General features: G+C 43.3%; 1 protein-coding gene across 7 annotated transcripts in view; it reads left to right on the forward strand.

Annotated features, from left to right (window-relative positions):
• HERC2 (HECT and RLD domain containing E3 ubiquitin protein ligase 2) overlaps positions 1 to 18782 on the forward strand; it is a 287985-nt gene that overhangs the window by 151138 nt on the left and 118065 nt on the right. For all 7 annotated transcript variants that reach the window (XM_073614619.1, XM_073614626.1, XM_073614620.1 and 4 more), the window contains exons 46-54: positions 603 to 873; positions 3220 to 3359; positions 4985 to 5083; positions 5250 to 5418; positions 5517 to 5642; positions 7145 to 7253; positions 9024 to 9163; positions 9381 to 9571; positions 17267 to 17372. In XM_073614619.1, the coding sequence (XP_073470720.1) occupies positions 603 to 873; positions 3220 to 3359; positions 4985 to 5083; positions 5250 to 5418; positions 5517 to 5642; positions 7145 to 7253; positions 9024 to 9163; positions 9381 to 9571; positions 17267 to 17372 (1351 nt within the window). The remainder of the gene's footprint in view (positions 1 to 602; positions 874 to 3219; positions 3360 to 4984; positions 5084 to 5249; positions 5419 to 5516; positions 5643 to 7144; positions 7254 to 9023; positions 9164 to 9380; positions 9572 to 17266; positions 17373 to 18782) is intronic.

The raw sequence follows: 18782 nt of genomic DNA on the forward strand, positions 1-18782 counted from the left end.
TTGTATGTGCTTTCCTATATATAAACACTTTTATGTAAACTTGGGAGCAGCTCAGTAACACAGTACCTGTTGTCACGAGGTCACTAAATATACATCCCTGATCTAGGCACAAGTGCAACAAGAGAATGACCATAGACTATCGCCCAACCTTTGTTGTACTACACTGGAAAAAGTAGCATGGCTTGTGTATTTTTCAGCATAGCAAGCATGAAGAAATGCCCCAGATTTGCTTCTAACATAACTTTTTATTTTTTATTTTTTTATCAAACAATATATTCAAATCAAACTATACAAAAAAATCCTGTGAGCTCCCCTTTTAGCATACATGTCAGACTGTCCTATTGTATGGTTATGTAAGATGGGTTTTTCATGCAGATTGTGATTTTCTCATTTTTAATGCTTGGCATATATCCTACTCAGCCATTATGTTACTTAATGTTCTGTCTCATCTGTGTGGAATTCACAGGTGCAGTTTCACAGGGTTTGAACAGCAGGTGGTAGACACAAATATGCATAATGTGTTTCCGAGCACGTTTAATTAAGATGAGCTTTTAGATCAAGGGAAGAACTGTTTGAGAGTATTTTTTATTTGCTTAATGTAGGCAGCAGCACTGGCTGTCTGTCAGTACCTAGCGGTGGAATCTACACATCCGTCAACTCCTCTGTTTGAAGACTTCTGCAGTTCAAGTGAGGTCTCCTCTCCTGTCGCAGTGCAGCAGATTTGCCCAGCTAAAGTCAAGAAGCGCAAACAGTCTCCTATCCCGCCGGTCCCAATCGTTGTACAATTGATGGAGATGGGTTTTCAGAGGAAAAACATTGAGTTTGCTCTAAAGTCGCTTTCTGGAGCATCTGGCACTGCGTCGAGCTCCCCAGGTACACAATTTGGTTCAGTCATATCCATTTTCTAGCTAATTACTGATTGCTTATAATGATATGCTATACTGTTAAATATTTGCAGTATATGTTCAGTTGTTTAAAAGGTTTTTTCTGTCTTCTAGGTTAAATAGAAAGTTAAGTTGTACCTATACAGTATAGGGTGATGGGTTATGTAGCTTTTAATTTCCATGCCAAAATTGGTATCCAGTGATAAGTTTAGCTTAGTTTCCTGGTAGCACTTTATGGACACAGACCATGCTGGGGTTAGGCAACAGGAACATGCTTTTCTTCTCATAATATACATAATCAACGTCCGTCTTTCCTGACTCGTCCTGCTGTGAAGCAGGGTCCTACACTTTTTGCCTTCTCTAAGCTATTTTTTTCCTGGAAGATCAAAATCCTTGGTCTAGAGAAACCATGGGTGCTCAACCTATGACCCTCCAGCTGTTGTGGAACTGCAAGTCCCATGAGGCATTTTGTAATGATTAAGCACATTTCTGTTGAAACGCGTCTACCTTGACCACTGCTGGTGTCCTCTGGTGTCATTTTGGATATTTTGATATTCCAATAAACTTTACTTGGAGCCCACGTGAGGTGCAGCCGTTTCTTATTTTGCCCATGAGGCATTGCAAGGCTGACGGGTACAAGCATGGCTACCAAAGGCAGAGGCATGATGGGTCTTGGAGATTCACAACTGCTGGAGGGCCACAGGTTAAACACCTATGGTCTAGAGTCTAGATCCTACTGTCTGTTTCCTTTTTAAAGGACCTTAAACTCATTCAGAGCCTAAAATGACTAATTTTTTTTTTTTTGAAACCATATTAGTTCATACAAAAATGTCATGGCACTATGACATAGGTGTTGCATTCAGCTTTTCTCCTTGGCCAAATAACTATGTACACCTATCCATTACTGCACACGCGTGCCTTTTTAATACATCCTGAATTTTTGTACAATGATACAACAAAGTGCTTGAAACATTTCTCTCGGAGTTGGTCTATGCTGGCTCAATAGGCTCACTATTAAACCACCACCATGAACTTGCTGACACAAGATGGGAAAACCCATTTATTCATTCTCTGCTTGGCCAAATCAGTGCTTACAATATGCATGTTGTAGGAATTAAGATTTGGCATGTTTTTTGCATCTTCAGTTGTCCAGTTTTGGTGGTCCAGTGCCCACTGTAGCCTCATTTCCTGTCCTTACCCTACATGAGCAGGACCTGTTGTGGTTTTCTGCTGCCATATTTGATTTCCTTTCAGGTTCTGTAAAAATGCCTGGAGGTCTGCAGTTTGGGATGCTGCAAGCACCACTTCGGGCATCAAAAATTATTTTACCTGTACCTTTAACTGACAATTACGCAGTCGTGCGACGCTGTACCCCAATAAGATTTATGTCCCCCCCACACACACAAATAGAGCTTTCTTTTGGTGGTATCTGATCACCGCTGTGGTTTTTATTTTTTGCAGTATAAACAAAAAAGTGCGACAATTTTGAGAAAAAAAAACAATATTTTTTTACTTACTGCTATAAAACATCCAATAAAAATGTAAAAAATCTAATTTTGTCATCAATTTAGGCCAATATGTATTCTGCTACATGTTTTTGGTTAAAAAAAAAAATCCCAATAAGTGTATACTGATTGGTTTGCACAAAAGTTATAGCATCTACAAACAATGGGATATTTTTAGGGCATTTTTATTTATTTATTTATTTTTATTGGTAATGGCGGCTATCAGCACTTTTTAGCAGAACTGCAACATTGCGGAGGACAAATCTGATGCCTAACTAACATTTTTGACACTTCTTCGGAAACCAGTGACATTATTACAGTGATCAATGCTAAAAATCTGCACTGTTACTGTACTAATGACACCAGCAGGAAAGGGGTTAACATCAGGGCAATCAAAGGGTTAACTGTGCCTAGCGGGTGCTTGCTAACTGTGGCAGTGATGTTCTGACTGGATAAAGACAGATCGGTGTTCCTGCTTAGCAGGAAAACAAGAGCTCTATTATCTCTCCTGTCAGATCTGACTTATTTACATAGACAGACAGGTCGCCGTTCTGCCTCTGGGGAATGATTGCAGGTGGCCGGCAGGCTTCCCCTGTGTCCAATCAGCACGCGATTGCACCTCCGGTGGCTTGTGTGCCCCCCCCCAGTGTCTATTGCACGAAATTACGTACAGGTATGTTTTGCGCAATAGAGCCGACCTACCCCAGTACAAGTGCGGTAGACAGTCAGCAAGTAGTTAAAAATTTAACCACTTTGCTAAGATGATACATCCATCTAGCTTTCATTAAACATGAGTATGTATACTGTACTAATTTTGTTTGTGTTCTCAGGAGTGGAGGCTTTGGTTGGATGGTTGCTTGATCATCCCGATGTCCAGGTTACAGAGTTGTCCGATTTTGAAACTGCTTCTGAAGAATCCGATGAAGAGGTTGTGGAGGAAGTGGAAGAAATTGAAACTGTGTACCCTGATGTAAGCTTTGTTTCATTGTTCAAATTAGAAAAAAATGCAAACCTTTTTTATTTCCAAAATGCATGTAATGAAATAAAATTAGGTGATAAATAGTTAATGCAAATGCTCTTTAAGTAAAACTAAGGGCAAAACGTTTTTGTTTTGAGTAGTCGTAAGGACCCCTAGGATCTCTCTTCACTTCCTGTCCCATAGACACAGCAGAAAGTAAGGGAAAATTTAAGGGACCACTGTAAAATATGGATTTCACATCACTTTCTGTCTCTGAGACAGTGGTAATTCAGAACAGAGATGAAAAAAAAAACTGACAAGTGCTTTTAACACTTTCAGAATCTATCCAAAAATAAAAGAAATGAGACTTTAAAGGATAAGGTCACCTAAAAAATAATAAATGCACTTTTTTTTGTCAGTAAAAAAAATGTGTATTTATGATTTATTTTTTTCTAAGAAGCTTGCAGAGCATTGCACCCACCATCAGCAGATTATAGGTGCAATACAGGGCTCCTGCAGACTCTTAAGCTAGTTGTCGAGGTATGGACAGGCCACTTCTTGAGAGCAGGAAGAATCAATGAACTACGAAGGTGCTCACCAGCGCCCTCGCAGTTTGTCGAGAGCTGCAAGCTGTCACCCGCACTGGCTGACAGTAATTGTAGTTCATTCATACACAGAAAACGGTGAATGAATGACACGGCTGTGTGGGTGGCACCACAGAATGGGGGAGATTGGTGAAATAATACCCTAAATACGGGTAGAACATGTAACATTTTCCAAAAGGTGAACTTATCCTCTAAAGCAGTGGTCATCAACCCTGTCCTCAGGACCCACTAACAGGCCAGGTTTGCAAGATAACAGGTGATATCATTTGCTGCTCAGGGATTGCAGGATTCTAGTCTGCATCTCCCCAAGGTAATACAAAAAACCTGGCCTGTTAGTGGGCCCTGAGGACAGGGTTGATGACCACTGCTCTAGATCACATGTGTCAAACAAAAGGCCCCCCTGTACCAAATCTGACCTACCAGGCTATTTAATGTAGCCCTCGCACCCCTCCTGCAGGTGCAGAACCCCCTCATCTCCGCCCCCACCTTGTCTATGCAGTTTGGCAGCAGAGAGAAGGTCAGAACTCCTACGCCAAAACCTGCAGCTGACTTCAGCCCCCCTCTAGTCCTCCTCCAGACCCTGCACTGTCTAGTTCCCAGCTCTGCGCCCATCTTTCATCCCAGCAGCAGCACAAGGTAAGGGGTGCACTGTAATGTAAGGGGGGGGGGGAGTGCTCTGGGCATTTAGTCTTACAAGTTCAGCCGGCTCTTTAAGGGCACCCATAATACTCATGCGGCCTGTGATGAAATTGAGTTTGACACTCCTGCTTTAAATTGTGAAACGCCTATTCTTTCTCCTTTTACTTGTCATGTCAAATCTCTCTTGTCCTTACCACTTTTTTACATAAAGTGAAAGCCTAATAGACTATTGATTAGTTGCTATAATGCAAAAATATTATGTGTTCATTTATAAACTGTCCTTTTTATATTAGTAGTATATATGGGTTGTAGGCCTTTCTCACATTAACTATTGGTCTAAGTATGTGCTGCATTTTCCATGGTTGATTGTCCTTTTTTTCTTTTTTTTTGCAGTCAGGAGGTGCTGTGGTGACAGAAAGCCAGACCTACAAGAAAAGAGCTGATTTCCTAAGCAATGACGATTATGCGGTATATGTGAGAGAGAACATACAGGTAATGACTTCCTCCCCCCACCCTCATCATGTTTTGCTGTCCAGGTTTCCTCACCTGGCTGAACACTCCTATTTGTCTTTCTTATTCTTACCTATACCTGAGTGTCAGCAATTCATGTTTGTTAAAGGTTTACATTTTTAGGGTTTTCTGTTTGTATCTTTTAAAGGTTGGGATGATGGTTCGCTGCTGTCGCACATACGAAGAAGTTTGTGAGGGCGATGTCGGTAAAGTCATCAAGCTAGACCGAGATGGGCTGCATGACCTTAATGTTCAGTGTGATTGGCAGCAGAAAGGTGGAACATACTGGGTGCGATATATCAATGTGGAGCTGTTAGGTTAGTTTACCTTCTTTGCCTAATGCACATCTAGTTGTAGCATATGTAGGCTGGCTATAAATAAATATATTCTAAACTGATTATTAATAAATTGACAGGTTTTCCACCTCAGAGCTCCCATTCGCACATTAAAATCGGTGACAAAGTCAGAGTGAAGGCATCAGTTACAACACCCAAATATAAGTGGGGGTCAGTTACTCATAGAAGTGTTGGTGTTGTTAAAGGTAACATTTCTGTTTTCAGTCATGGACTTATACATATACTCGGTTGGGAGTTTTCTAAGGGTTAATTTTTGGGCAGATGGTTGCCTATTTATTTTATTTATTTTTTTTGCCATATTGGCTTTCAATCACTAGCTGTTGGAAATGATACATACCAATAAATTCTTGTGGAGAGAAGAGGCAGGATGCAATAAGACATGGGAGTCTATGGGTAGAAGCGATCTGCCATAGGATCATGCATGCAGCTTTTTTTTTTTTTTTCACCGTTTTTTGGATCTATATCATTTTATTTTGGGGGGAAGTGCAGTAAGCACTTGGGAAAATAGCTGGAACTCGGTTGCTGTATGCCACTGAGGTGCATGCATTGCATTATGAGGTGCATGTGTTCCTTTTCTCCAGTGTGCATCCTGTTTGGCGCCTTCTCTTAGAAAAAAAATGCTTAGTTGTCTGTTGACAGGTTTACCTTTAGTACATCCTACAGCTTCTGAATGACAAGTGCCAAATCCAGTTACTATATGATGCCACAGGCCTCATAAAGTAAGCAAATTAAAAGTTTTACCTCCCTGAATGAGCCAAATCCACCTTTTGTGCCTCATACACTCCCTCTACCAGACACTGCAGCTTGCAATGGGAGGGTTTAGGCAGTACTGTCAATCCAGAAAGCAGTGATCAGGCCAAGATTTAACCAACTGTTGATTGAAAAGCTACATACAGACTTCATCAGTGACAATGCTGACAGCCAGGCCCCCATCGCATCTATTCATTCCACTTTAGTGCAAGCAGGCACAGCCTACATGAATGCCAACAATGCTCTGAATTCAGGAACAGTGCAACACCGTTGCCATACCATACAGTGACCTGCATTGGGTGGACTTCACTGGAAAGCTTAACAAGGTATTTGTGAATACCTTTGGAAATCATGAGTACCTGTATGTGCAAATACACGTAAAAATCGGTGCTCCAAAACGTTTTTTAAATGGGAGGTTTTAATTCTACCTTAATTCTCACTGTAAATTGATGAAATGTAAAATTTGGATTGCGTTGTTTTAGGTTGTCTTGTTTCGAATCATCATTTGTCTTTTGGGACACATGGCTTTTAATTTTTATTTAACCTTTTAGGGTCTGTGTCAACATGTTTAGGGCTTGTGTCGGTGGCATCAGTTTTACATCCATTTGAGGTGCTTCTGAGATCATTCACAATTCATTGACAGGTGGATTTTGACTTGCAGTTGACCATCTCTTGACCTGCGTTTGACTTGCCTCGAGTGGGGTTTGCATTCCCATAGACTTGTCTAGGAATGCCAAACCCATCTCATATGAACAAAAGCCCGTAGACACAGGCCCTTTCCATCAGGCACTGTATTTCATTAATCTTTGTATGTAATACTTCAGATGCATATAAAACATTTATGATGTATTGTTGGGTTATATAAAAAATAAATAAAAAATGTGAGCTTTATCTGTTCTTCTGATTTCTATGCACTGTTTTATATATTTCCCAATAGCCTTTAGTGCGAATGGAAAAGATGTGATTGTGGATTTCCCTCAGCAGTCGCACTGGACAGGATTGTTGTCAGAGATGGAATTGGTCCCCAGCATACATCCTGGAGTCACGTATGTTATAGAAGTGGCTTGTATGTGTTGTGTTTTGTTATATAGTATTTATACTGGAGAAGTATGAAAGCTGCGGTTTGCTGACCTCCCCGTATGCAAATACTGGTTTCCTGGCTTTTCTATTTCACTGACCTTAGGCAAGTATTCAGATTAGGAGCTTTCATTTTTCTCTCAAATCAGTGTGCATTTTCCAGGTCAGTGTCTCTGCAGGTATTGAAGCATAGACAACCTTTTTGATAGGGATATACACCCTTCACTTAACAGTGACCATTTTTAAGGAAATAATATGTTGTATCAATGTAGTATCTTACTTAGTAGCCCATTATACAGTGATGTGACTTCATTCTAGATGACATTTTATGCTTAAAGCTAAACTCCATCATTAAAATAGAATAGCTTTAGCATGTCATTTCAAAAGTGGTGCTTCGATCTTTAAATCTGCAGTTTTTATTAAATTACCTTGTGGTACTTCCGTTATGGTTTACAACGGTCTTCAATTTGTGATCCTGTATTGTCACCCTATCACATGCCCCTGGTGGAGGCTGCAAACATCCATACAAATGCACTTTGCTCAGGCTGGCTTCTTAAAGCGGAGTTCAGCCTGAAAAAAATTCAAAGTCAGCAGCTAAAAACACTGTAGCTGCTGACTTTTAATATAAGGACACTTACCTGTCCAGGGTGCCCGTGATGTCCTCACTTGAAGCCGACCTGTCCCTTGGCTCCGGGTGGAGGCGCCGTCATCTTCAGTAAGGCAATCAGAAAGTGAAGCCTTGCGGCTTCACAGCCTGATTCACTACTGCGCATGTGTAAGTCGTGCTGCTCCGTCTGAGTGGTCCCTGCTGTCTTCTGGGACCTGTGTCTCCCAGAAGACGGGGGGGGGGGGAAACGGCCAGACATGGCGTAGATCGCCGCGCATACTGTGGCGATCTTTCGCCGGAAGTGGGAACAAATACCTGGATTAGACAGGTATCTGCTCCCCCCTCCCCCCTGAAAGGTGCCAAATGTGACACCGAAGGGGGAGGAACTGGATAAGCAGAGGTTCCATTTCTGGGTGCAACTCCGCTGTAATGGTGGCAACAAAGCTACAACCTAGAGAGAGAGATTTGGGCTGGGTTCACACTGTGTGCAGCGCAGCTTTCAGCAGGTGTCCGGTGCGTCCCCGTTCTGTTTCAGGTCCAAAATCGGTCCGAATTTTTGGCTGAATTCAGACCTGAAACGGAACCAAAGACGCACAGGACTCTTCTGCAGTGCGCTCCGCGGCCACCCCAGAGATGTGTGAACCGGCTCCATTGAAAGCCGGTCACACTCTCCTGTCATGCAAATTAGATTCAGGGGAAACCCACATCCAATTCACAATAGTGTGAACCCAGCTTAAGCCCAGGTTCACACTGAGCTGTGGGAATAAAGCTGTGCGAGTTCAGCTGATTTCACTCCCACATGTGAGTCCTGATTTCGGCTGCGATTTCAGACATCTGTATGGGTTTCTGCACAGATGTCAATGGAAATCGCACCCTGAAATTGCTGCCTATTTGACATGCGATTTGACATGTCAAATCACACCAATGTGAACCAGGGCTTAAGCAAGGGACTCTAGACCAGAAGAGGCTGTAAGAGATCAGCAGCACTGAGAAATTGTGAAATCTATACTCTCTAAAAGTAGACCTAAACCATAACTAGATTAATATATTTTGCTTAAACACTGAGTATCTTAATCCACTGCCAAGTTTTTTTTTCTTTTAAAAGACTTTGTTTTTTCATTCTTTTTTACAGCTGTGATGGCTGTCAGATGTTTCCAATTCACGGGCCGCGATTTAAATGTCGCAATTGTGATGACTTTGATTTCTGTGAAACCTGCTTTAAGAATAGGAAGCACAATACAAGGCATACATTTGGAAGAATAAATGAACCAGGTATAGTTTTATACCTTTTTGTGTCAGAATAGCTTATAAAAATGTAACTATATGAATTTTAAGGCTTTTGTATTATATGTGGGCATGTGTTAAGAGTATGTATATGTGGTTGTGTTGAGAAATGTTTAATCAGATTGCTGTTGTAAAGAGTACCTTGGTAAATTTTGCTGCATGCATACAATGACAATAAAGTAGTATCTCATCTTATCTAATATAGGCCAGTCTCCAGTGTTCTGTGGACGTTCAGGAAAGCAACTGAAGCGGCGGCACAGTGGCCAGAGGGGCATGTTGCTAGATGATTGGTCCAGGATTGTGAAAAATCTGAATGTTTCCTCTTCATCAAACCAAGCATCTCGCCTTATTGATGGTAGTGATCAGTGCTGGCAATCATCTGGCTCACAAGGAAAGGCAAGTTTATGGTTTATGAATAAAAAATAAAACCATGTACAACTATTCGGCAAAACATTGCAATCAGAAACCATCCTTTGCTGGTCCTTGTCCGTAAAATAAAATTGGATTTACTGTATTTCTGTGGATTACTGCACTTTGTATTTTTAACCTGTTTATTAAAACATGCTCACTGCAATAAAACCTTCTTAAAGTGTATTTCCACTTTTGCAGCAAAATTAGGATAACACTTCACTTTTATATTTGTTACATGTTCCCCTTTCACATAGTATAACATAAAGATAGTATGCTGCTCACCATTCACCATTTTACATGCTTTCTTTTCGATCACTCCAGCACTGAAAAATCCTACTTTGTTCTCTTTGGTTATAAAGGGGGACTGGAGAGCTTTGTTTGCCTTAATTAACCCTGTCTGTACTGTGCTTATCAGTTGTGAACTAATTTGACCACATGCTGTCCCAACAAAAGGTTACTGATCTAGAAATTTGCCTTCTGCATTGTATGTTAATGAGAGGAAACTCAAGTTGTCCTAAAGCCTGGTACGCATAGGTATTTTTTTCGTTTTTAAGCTAGCGGGTAAGGAGGAGCTGGCTGTACTAACTATGCAATTTACTGTGATCTCCCAGGTGAGCTATTGTGTTCTGACAAGGGGACTGTCACCAACCCCCCTCCCCTGCAAGAACACACTGGTCTTCCAACAGTTTTCTAGCATGCTGCTTTGACAGAAGTCAGACGGTAGTTCGTCTTCTGTTGAGCACACTCCTGTACACAATGGCTGAAAGTCCGCTGGTTTCTGTTGAACCGGACGATATTTGGTCCCTGTGTACCAGCCATTAGCCTTTCTATTGGGGTTTTATTAAATTTGACTGCAAAAGTGGAATATACATTTCTTTCTCGAACATCACGGGACACAGAGCCACAGTAATTACTGATGGGTTATATAGGTATCACTGGTGATTGGACACTGGCACACCCTATCAGGAAGTTCAACCCCCTATATAATCCCTCCCCCTTGCAGGGATACCTCAGTTTTTACGCCAGTGTCTTAGATGATGGACGTGTAAAGATGTCCTGTGCTGAGCTCCAAAGGGAATATCCTAAGATCCTATACTGGGGCAAGCCAGGCGAACCGGATCCATTCAAAGTGTCTTTTCATGGCCGAATTGAATGGTACCCGGGCCTCGTGTCCGAAGAAACGAGGTTTTTCTCTTTTTAGAGAGCTAGACCCCGCAGATCAGAAAATGGCTTTAAACTTCCTAATTTCTGGCGAGGTGCTTTACGGTCCCAGAACTGTTGGATCCCCCTACTGATGGGGGCCCCAGTCTCTGACGGTTTTTTCAAACGGAGCCCACCGTGAGAGGTGAAGATTGGGTCTGTGTAAACAGCACCCTGCGGCTGGATAAGGTAAGAGGAGATTCCACAGAATTTTTGAGTTCTAGTGGCTTTTCTCCTTTAAGGTAAATGTATGCTATGCCTATTGTGACCACCGGGGGCTGCCAAGAGCACAAACCTGCACATGCTGACTCTGTCTCAGGTGTTGTAATCGCTGATTATGTCCCAGCGTCTCAAGCAGGCTGCAAACAGGTAAGGTGAAAGGGGGGATTTCTCATGTTTGAATGTCCCCCCCCAGGCTAGAGAGGGGCCACAGGGGTCTAGAAAGTGGTTATACCACCCGGGCTCTGCGGCCTAATGGCCACCATCTCTGAAGATAGCCATTCAGGCAGATCTTGTTACCAGACTACCTCCCCCCCCCCCCCCCCATCCCCAGCCTTTCTCCAGAAGCATGACAGGAGAGTCGGCAGTGCGGGAAGCGCTCGTTTTTATCAAAACTCGAGGGGGGGGGGGGGGCGGTAGAGGAGGGGGCGGGACGTCAGCACAGAGTGCTTAGACTCCCACTCAGGCCAGCTGCAGGCTATTAAAGGCACTCTGTACAGGTGCACTCAGCCTTCTGAGAGACACAGAGCTGACGGTCGCATGTAAGGTGGGACACAGGCATTCTCCTAGGCAGCATTTACTGAAGTAACACCAGACTGAGCATTGGGTAGCAAGGCTTTTAGCCAGACTACATCGCTCAGCGGGCAGTGTTCATTTGTATACCTCACACCTTGTTGCTTTGCACTATGGGTAGAAGAGGTTCAAGCACCCCAGGAACCAGAGACACTAGGGGATCTCGTTCAGGTTCTGAGGGCCCCCTGTCGGCAGCATCCTCCCCCCCTAAAGATGGGCCAGGGACGGCTAGCCGGGGAGAGCCATCAGGGTCAGGGGCTACACCTGCCTCTGGCACTTCAGCCCCTGTATATATTACACAAGAGGTTTTTTCCTCAACCATTAATGGTCTAGAGGAAAGATTAATGGCCGTGATTACGTCTTCACTCAGTGGAAGAAAACGCACTAGGCTTTCCTCTGTTCCCCAAGACCCTCAGACAGAGGAGCTCTGGGATAAAGGAGATGAATCCCTTTCAGAGGATCGGGATGGGACGGATGATTCCTCTTCGGGGGAATCAGGTGGAGAGGGACCCTCTGCGACTTCCCAAGAGGAGAAAGTCTTAGTGCAGATCCTCACTGGATTGGTCCGTTCCACATTTAAGTTGCCCATACCTGAAACTGCTAAGGAATCCTCTTCTGCTTTGGGGTCACTGAAACCTTTCCAAGCAGCACATGTTTTTCCTGTTCATACTTTACTTGAAAAGCTAATTTATTCTGAGTGGGATCACCCAGACAAACGTTTTTTTCCTCCGAGAAAGTTTGCAACACTTTATCCGATGGAAGAAAAGTTTATTAAAATGTGGGGAATACCGGCTATTGATGCCGCCATTTCCTCCGTAAATAATAGCCTGACTTGTCCTGTAGACAATGCTCAGATGCTCAGGGATCCTGTAGATAAGAGGATGGAATCCCTATTGAAGGATGTTTTCTCCTTAGCAGGATCAGTGGCCCAACCTGCAGTAGCAGCGATTGGAGTCTGTCAATACTTAAGAGACCATGTTAAGCAGGTTATCAAAGTATTACCTGAACAGCAGGCCCAGGGGTTTGCTAACCTTCCAGCGGCCTTATGCTTTGTGGTTGACGCCATTAGAGATTCTATCGTGCAAACCTCCCATCTTTCACTGGGGTTGGTGCATATACGTAGAATCCTATGGTTGAAAAATTGGTCAGCCGAAGCACCATGTAAGAAGCTACTGGCTGGGTTTCCATTTCGTGGTGCAAGGTTGTTTGGAGAGGACTTGGATAACTATATCAAGAGAATCTCTTGTGGGAAAAGCACTCTCTTACCTGTCAAGAAGAAGAGTAAGCGTCCCTCTTTCAAACGGACTCTTTCCCCAGCGCCGGGGGCTTCAGACTCCAGGCAGTCTCGACGGCCGCCTCCGTCGGGGTCCAGAGACAAGAGTCAACCCCAGGGACAAAAGAAGTCCTGGGGAAAGAAGCCTACTAGGCAAAACACTAAGACCTCTGCATGAGGGGGCGCCCCCACTCACTCGAGTGGGGGGAAGACTGCGACAGTTCTCAGAGCTCTGGCACGAGGACTTCCAGGACAGATGGGTAATCTCCACGGTAACCTTAGGGTACAAGCTGGAGTTTCAGGAATTCCCTTCTCCTCGGTTCCTCAGATCAAATGTTCCCAGAGACCCAGAGAAGAAGCAGTCGCTCCTTCTAGCGTTAGAGCGACTTTTGTCACAGGAGGTCATTATGATAGTTCCCGCAAAGGACCAGGGATTGGGCTTCTTTTCCAACCTTTTTACGGTCCAAAAGCCAAATGGGGATGTCAGGCCCATTTTGGACTTAAGGGATCTGAACCGATTCCTAAGGATTCAATCCTTCCGCATGGAATCAATTCGAACAGTAGTTCCCACCCTGCAGGGAGGAGAATTTCTGGCATCAATAGACATCAGAGATGCATATCTGCATGTGCCCATTTTTCCTGCTCATCAGAAGTTTCTGCGCTTCGAGGTAGGAGGGCGCCATTTCCAGTTTGTGGCTCTGCCTTTCGGGATAGCCACTGCACCTCGAGTGTTCACAAAGATCTTGGCTCCTCCTCTGGCCAGATTAAGGGCTCAGGGTATAGCTGTCATAGCATACCTAGACGACCTGCTCTTGATAGACCGGTCGGTAGCCTCTTTGAATGGAAACTTGAGGACCACGGTCAGGTATCTAGACTGAACAACTTAGAAAAGTCTTTCCTAAAACCAGTAAGAAGACTGGAGTATTTAGGTCTGATTATAGATACAAGCCAGGAGAAAATATTTCTACCCCAGGCAAAGATCACTGCTTTGAGAGAGCTGATTCTGATAGTAAGGACCAAGAAGGGTCCCTCAGTCCGCCTTTGTATGAGGCTACTAGGGAAGATGGTGTCTTCATTCGAAGCAGTTCCCTATGCTCAGTTTCACTCAAGAATGCTGCAACACAGTATTCTGTCGACCTGGAACAAGAAGGTTCAGGCATTAGACTTTCCGATGCACCTGTCACATACGGTGCGTCAGAGCCTCAATTGGTGGCTCATACCCGAAAACCTACAGAAGGGGAAATCCTTTCTACCGGTTACCTGGATGGTGGTAACAACAGATGCCAGTCTGTCAGGTTGGGGAGCAGTTCTGGAACAGGCTGCGGTCCAAGGGGTATGGTCCAAGACAGAGAGGACCTTACCCATCAACATTCTGGAGATCTGGGCGATACATCTAGCTCTAAAGGCCTGGACTATCAGGCTACAGGGTTGTCCGGTCAGGATCCAGTCCGACAATGCCACAGCAGTGGCTTATGTCAATCATCAGGGAGGCACCCGGAGCCGAGCTGCTCAAAAAGAGGTGAACCAGATCTTAGTCTGGGCAGAGATGCATGTGCCATGCATATCGGCAGTTTTCATCCCGGGAATAGAGAATTGGCAGGCGGACTATCTAAGTCGCCAGCAGTTACTTCCAGGGGAATGGTCTCTGCATCCCGACGTCTTTTGGGCCATATGCCAAAGATGGGGGGGTTCCAGATGTAGATCTCTTTGCATCCCGATTCAACAAAAAGATAGACAGATTTGTGGCAAGGACAAAAGATCCTCTTGCATGCGGGACGGATGCGTTGGTGATTCCGTGGCATCGGTTCTCACTGATTTACGCATTCCCGCCTATTCTGCTACTACCACGACTCCTTCGCAGGATCAAGCAGGAAAGGAAGTCGGTACTTCTGGTGGCCCCCGCTTGGCCCAGAAGGACTTGGTATGCAGAAATAGTAAGGATGACGGTAGGTTCCCCGTGGACACTACTGGAACGCCCAGACCTGTTATCTCAAGGTCCAGTGTTCCATCCTGCCTTACAAACGCTAAATTTGACGGTTTGGCTATTGAGACTAGGGCCGAAACAACTAATCGATTAATCGACAACTAATCGATTATGAAATTAATCGATTACTATTTTCATAATCGATTAATCGGCCAGTAACATAATGGGGTTAAAAAAAGCTAAAATTAGCCCTTTATAGTACAAAAAGAGCAAATAATCTCTACTGTAAACATTACTTTCACTGTTGCACAGTAAAAAAACGAAGGGCTAATTTTTTTTTTTTTTAACTCCATTATGTTACTAAATGTCTTAGGCCTGGTTCCCACCCATGTGTTTTTTTGGTGCTTTTTGCAGAAATGCACTACAGTTCACTTAACGTTCACATCTATGCTTTTTTTCAGCTGCTGTGTATTTGGAAAGGGTCAAGGACCTTTTTCAATGCAAAACAGTGCTTTTTTGGTTCAATATACTTCAATGGAGAAGCTGCAGAAAAGCATGTAATATTACAGTTCTGTTTGAAAATCTGCAAAACAGTCTAGAACTTTTTTTTTTTTTTTTTTTTTTTAAATAAAAAAATTTGATCTGAGTCTGTTGATATTTACAAGATTCAACCTCTAATAGTATATAGAGTATATCTCCTCTAATAGTATATACAGTATATCTCTTCTGTCTGTTATTCTCAGAGTGGATTAAAGATTTTACTCCCTAACCATATAGTTGGTTATTTTATATTTACCCCTGCGTATAGAGATATTTAGGAATAAATGTCCTTTTTTTAAAACTTTACATATTAACTAAATTATACACCACACTTTTTTGTAAGGTTATTAATCGATTAATCGAAACAATAATCGGCCAACTAATCGATTATGAAAATAATCGTTAGTTGCAGCCCTAATTGAGACCCACGTTCTGAAGAGTCGTGGGCTCTCAGGTCCTGTCATATCTACCTTGATTAATGCAAGGAAGCCAGCTTCCAGGATGATTTATCATAGAGTCTGGAAGGCTTATATAACCTGGTGTGAATCCAGAGGTTGGCATCCCAGGAAATATGTCATAGGTAGAATCCTTGATTTTCTACAGATGGGATTAGAGATGAAGCTGGCCTTGAGTACCATCAAGGGCCAGGTCTCTGCTTTATCAGTATTATTTCAGCGGCCACTTGCTTCGCATTCTTTGGTCCGAAACTTTATGCAGGGGGTGATGCGTCCTAATCCTCCGGTTAAAGAGCCCCTAAACCCCTGGGACTTGAATTTGGTCCTGGCTGTGTTACAGAAACGGCTTTTTGAACCAATAAGTCAGATTCCTTTGGTCTTGTTGACAAGGAAATTAATTTTTCTGGTGGCCATCTCTTCTGCTAGAAGAGTATCAGAATTAGCAGCTCTTTCCTGTAAGGAGCCTTATTTGATTATACACAAGGATAGAGTGGTACTACGCCCTCATCCTAGTTTTTTACCGAAGGTGGTTTCTGATTTTCATTTAAACCAAGACATTGTTCTACCTTCCTTTTTTCCAGATCCCTGTTCTCCGGAAGAGAGATCTCTACATTCGTTGGATGTAGTAAGAGCAGTTAAGGCCTATCTAGGGGCAACTACTCAGATCCGCAAGACGGATGTTTTGTTTGTGCTGCCAGAGGGTCCCAATAGAGGACAGGCAGCGTCAAAAGCTACCATTTCTAAATGGATTCGACAGTTGATCATTCAAGCTTATGGTTTGAAACAGAAGATTCCTCCGTTTCAGATCAGGGCACATTCCACAAGGGCTATTGGTGCTTCTTGGGCAGTGCATCACCGGGCCTCTATGGCTCAAATCTGCAGGGCCGCAACCTGGTCTTCAGTTCATACATTCACCAGATTCTATTAGGTGGATGTGAGAAGGCATGAGGATATCGCCTTTGGGCGTAGTGTGCTGCAGGCAGCGGTACAGGGTCCTCAGGTCTGATTGCACCCTACTTGGTCGTGGTTCCCCCCCCCTCAGGTAGCATTGCTCTGGGACATCCCATCAGTAATTACTGTGGCTCTGTGTCCCGTGATGTTCGAGAAAGAAAATAGGATTTTTTAAAACAGCTTACCTGTAAAATCCTTTTCTTTCGAAGGACATCACGGGACACAGAGGTCCCGCCCCTCTTCTAATACACTATATTGCTTGGCTACAAAACTGAGGTATCCCTGCAAGGGGGAGGGATTATATAGGGGGTTGAACTTCCTGATAGGGTGTGCCAGTGTCCAATCACCAGTGATACCTATATAACCCATCAGTAATTACTGTGGCTCTGTGTCCCGTGATGTCCTTCGAAAGAAAAGGATTTTACAGGTAAGCTGTTTTAAAAAATCCTATTTTTAAAGCTAAATAATATGGTAGCAGAAACTGGGCATGTGATCATTTGTGTGTTTTTTTTTTTTTTTTTTTTTTTTTTTGTTTTTCTCAACAGCACTGGATACGGTTGGAGATTTTCCCGGATGTTCTAGTGCACAGATTGATGATGATCGTCGATCCTGCAGATAGCAGTTACATGCCTTCTCTTGTAGTTGTATCAGGTATGGGAATGTTGGCCAAAATAAAGAATAATTTTTAAGGAAATCCACCTTTTAGAGGGTTTCCCATTTTTGTGGGACTCTTCACAGAATGCTTTAGGGTTACATTTCAGTATCACATTTTGTCAGAAGTTGTTCTGTAGATTGCTTGTCCAAGTGTGTGCTGTGAGTTGCAGCACTTTCTTTGCAACCCCAGCCACATACATTTTATACTAACCGTAAGCGTGCAAAGAAATGTCAGGTATCCAGTACTGCATTGCACATAAAACAAGATGGTCGCCTGGTCGATGCAATCAATAAAATGAGGATCAGCCGGCATTCCTGCTTGATGCACACAGTGATTTTTGTCCAAGTAGCCAAAGTCTGAAACAGAATACCAGTGGCTAGTAAAGGTTGAAGGGACAATCCTGCTAAGCAATAGATGCTATGACAAAAGACTTCCAACTTTTTGTTGGTGGGGTCCTTTAAAGGTCAGAGAGTCAACAAAGATGGTCAATGCCTTAAAGTGTAAGTCCAGTCTAAAACTAAAATCTCTGAATCTACTTGCAGCCACAATCTTATGCCGCGTACACATGAGCGGAATTTCTGTCGGAAAAATCTTGGATGGTTTTTCGGACGGAATCCTGCTCAAGCTTGCCTTGCATACACACACGGTCACACAAAAGTTCTCTGAACTTTCAACAGTCAAGAACGCGGTGACGTACAACACTACGACAAGCTGAGAAAATGAAGTTCAATGCTTTCGAGCATGCGTGATTTTTTGCATGTCCAAATTGCATACAGACAATCGCATTTTCGGTTTGGAACTTTTCCCAACTAAAAAATAGAGAACATGCTTTCAATCTTTTGCTGGCTGGAATTCCGCCAGCAAAAGTCCGATGGAGCATACACACGTTCGCATTTTCCGATCAAAAGCTCTCATCGGAGTTTTGTTGGTGGCATTTCCAATCGTGTGTACGCGGCATAAGACTAACCTATCTAGCCCTGTAAATCAAAAATCACTAGACATACCTTTTCTGAAGCCGATCCAATCACACGCTGAGCTGTCAGCGACGGATTCTCTGTGTAGGCGGGTGCAGAAGAGGCAGCGACAATGGAAGCCCCATAGTAAGTCTGTGGGTGATGTCTCTTCCCAGAAGTTGTCGGCTGTGTCCTGCACAGAGCTTCCGCTGCTCGAAACCGGACTGGATCTGCTTAAGGTATGTATAGCGAGTTTTGCTTTACAGGGTTAGATAGGTTAGTCTTAGATTGTGCCTGCAAGTAGATTTAGAGATTTTAGTCTTAGGCTGGACTTTAATAACATGATATACTGGAAAATCAACCCTTTAAGGTGGAGTAGACCATTTTTTTTTTTCTCACAAAATCTTCTGGAAAGGATAGTGTGTCTTGAATTGTTTTAGTAACCAGGAATTC

This window comes from Aquarana catesbeiana, linkage group LG02 (genome assembly GCF_042186555.1).
Source record: "Aquarana catesbeiana isolate 2022-GZ linkage group LG02, ASM4218655v1, whole genome shotgun sequence".
Lineage (NCBI taxonomy): Eukaryota > Metazoa > Chordata > Amphibia > Anura > Ranidae > Aquarana > Aquarana catesbeiana.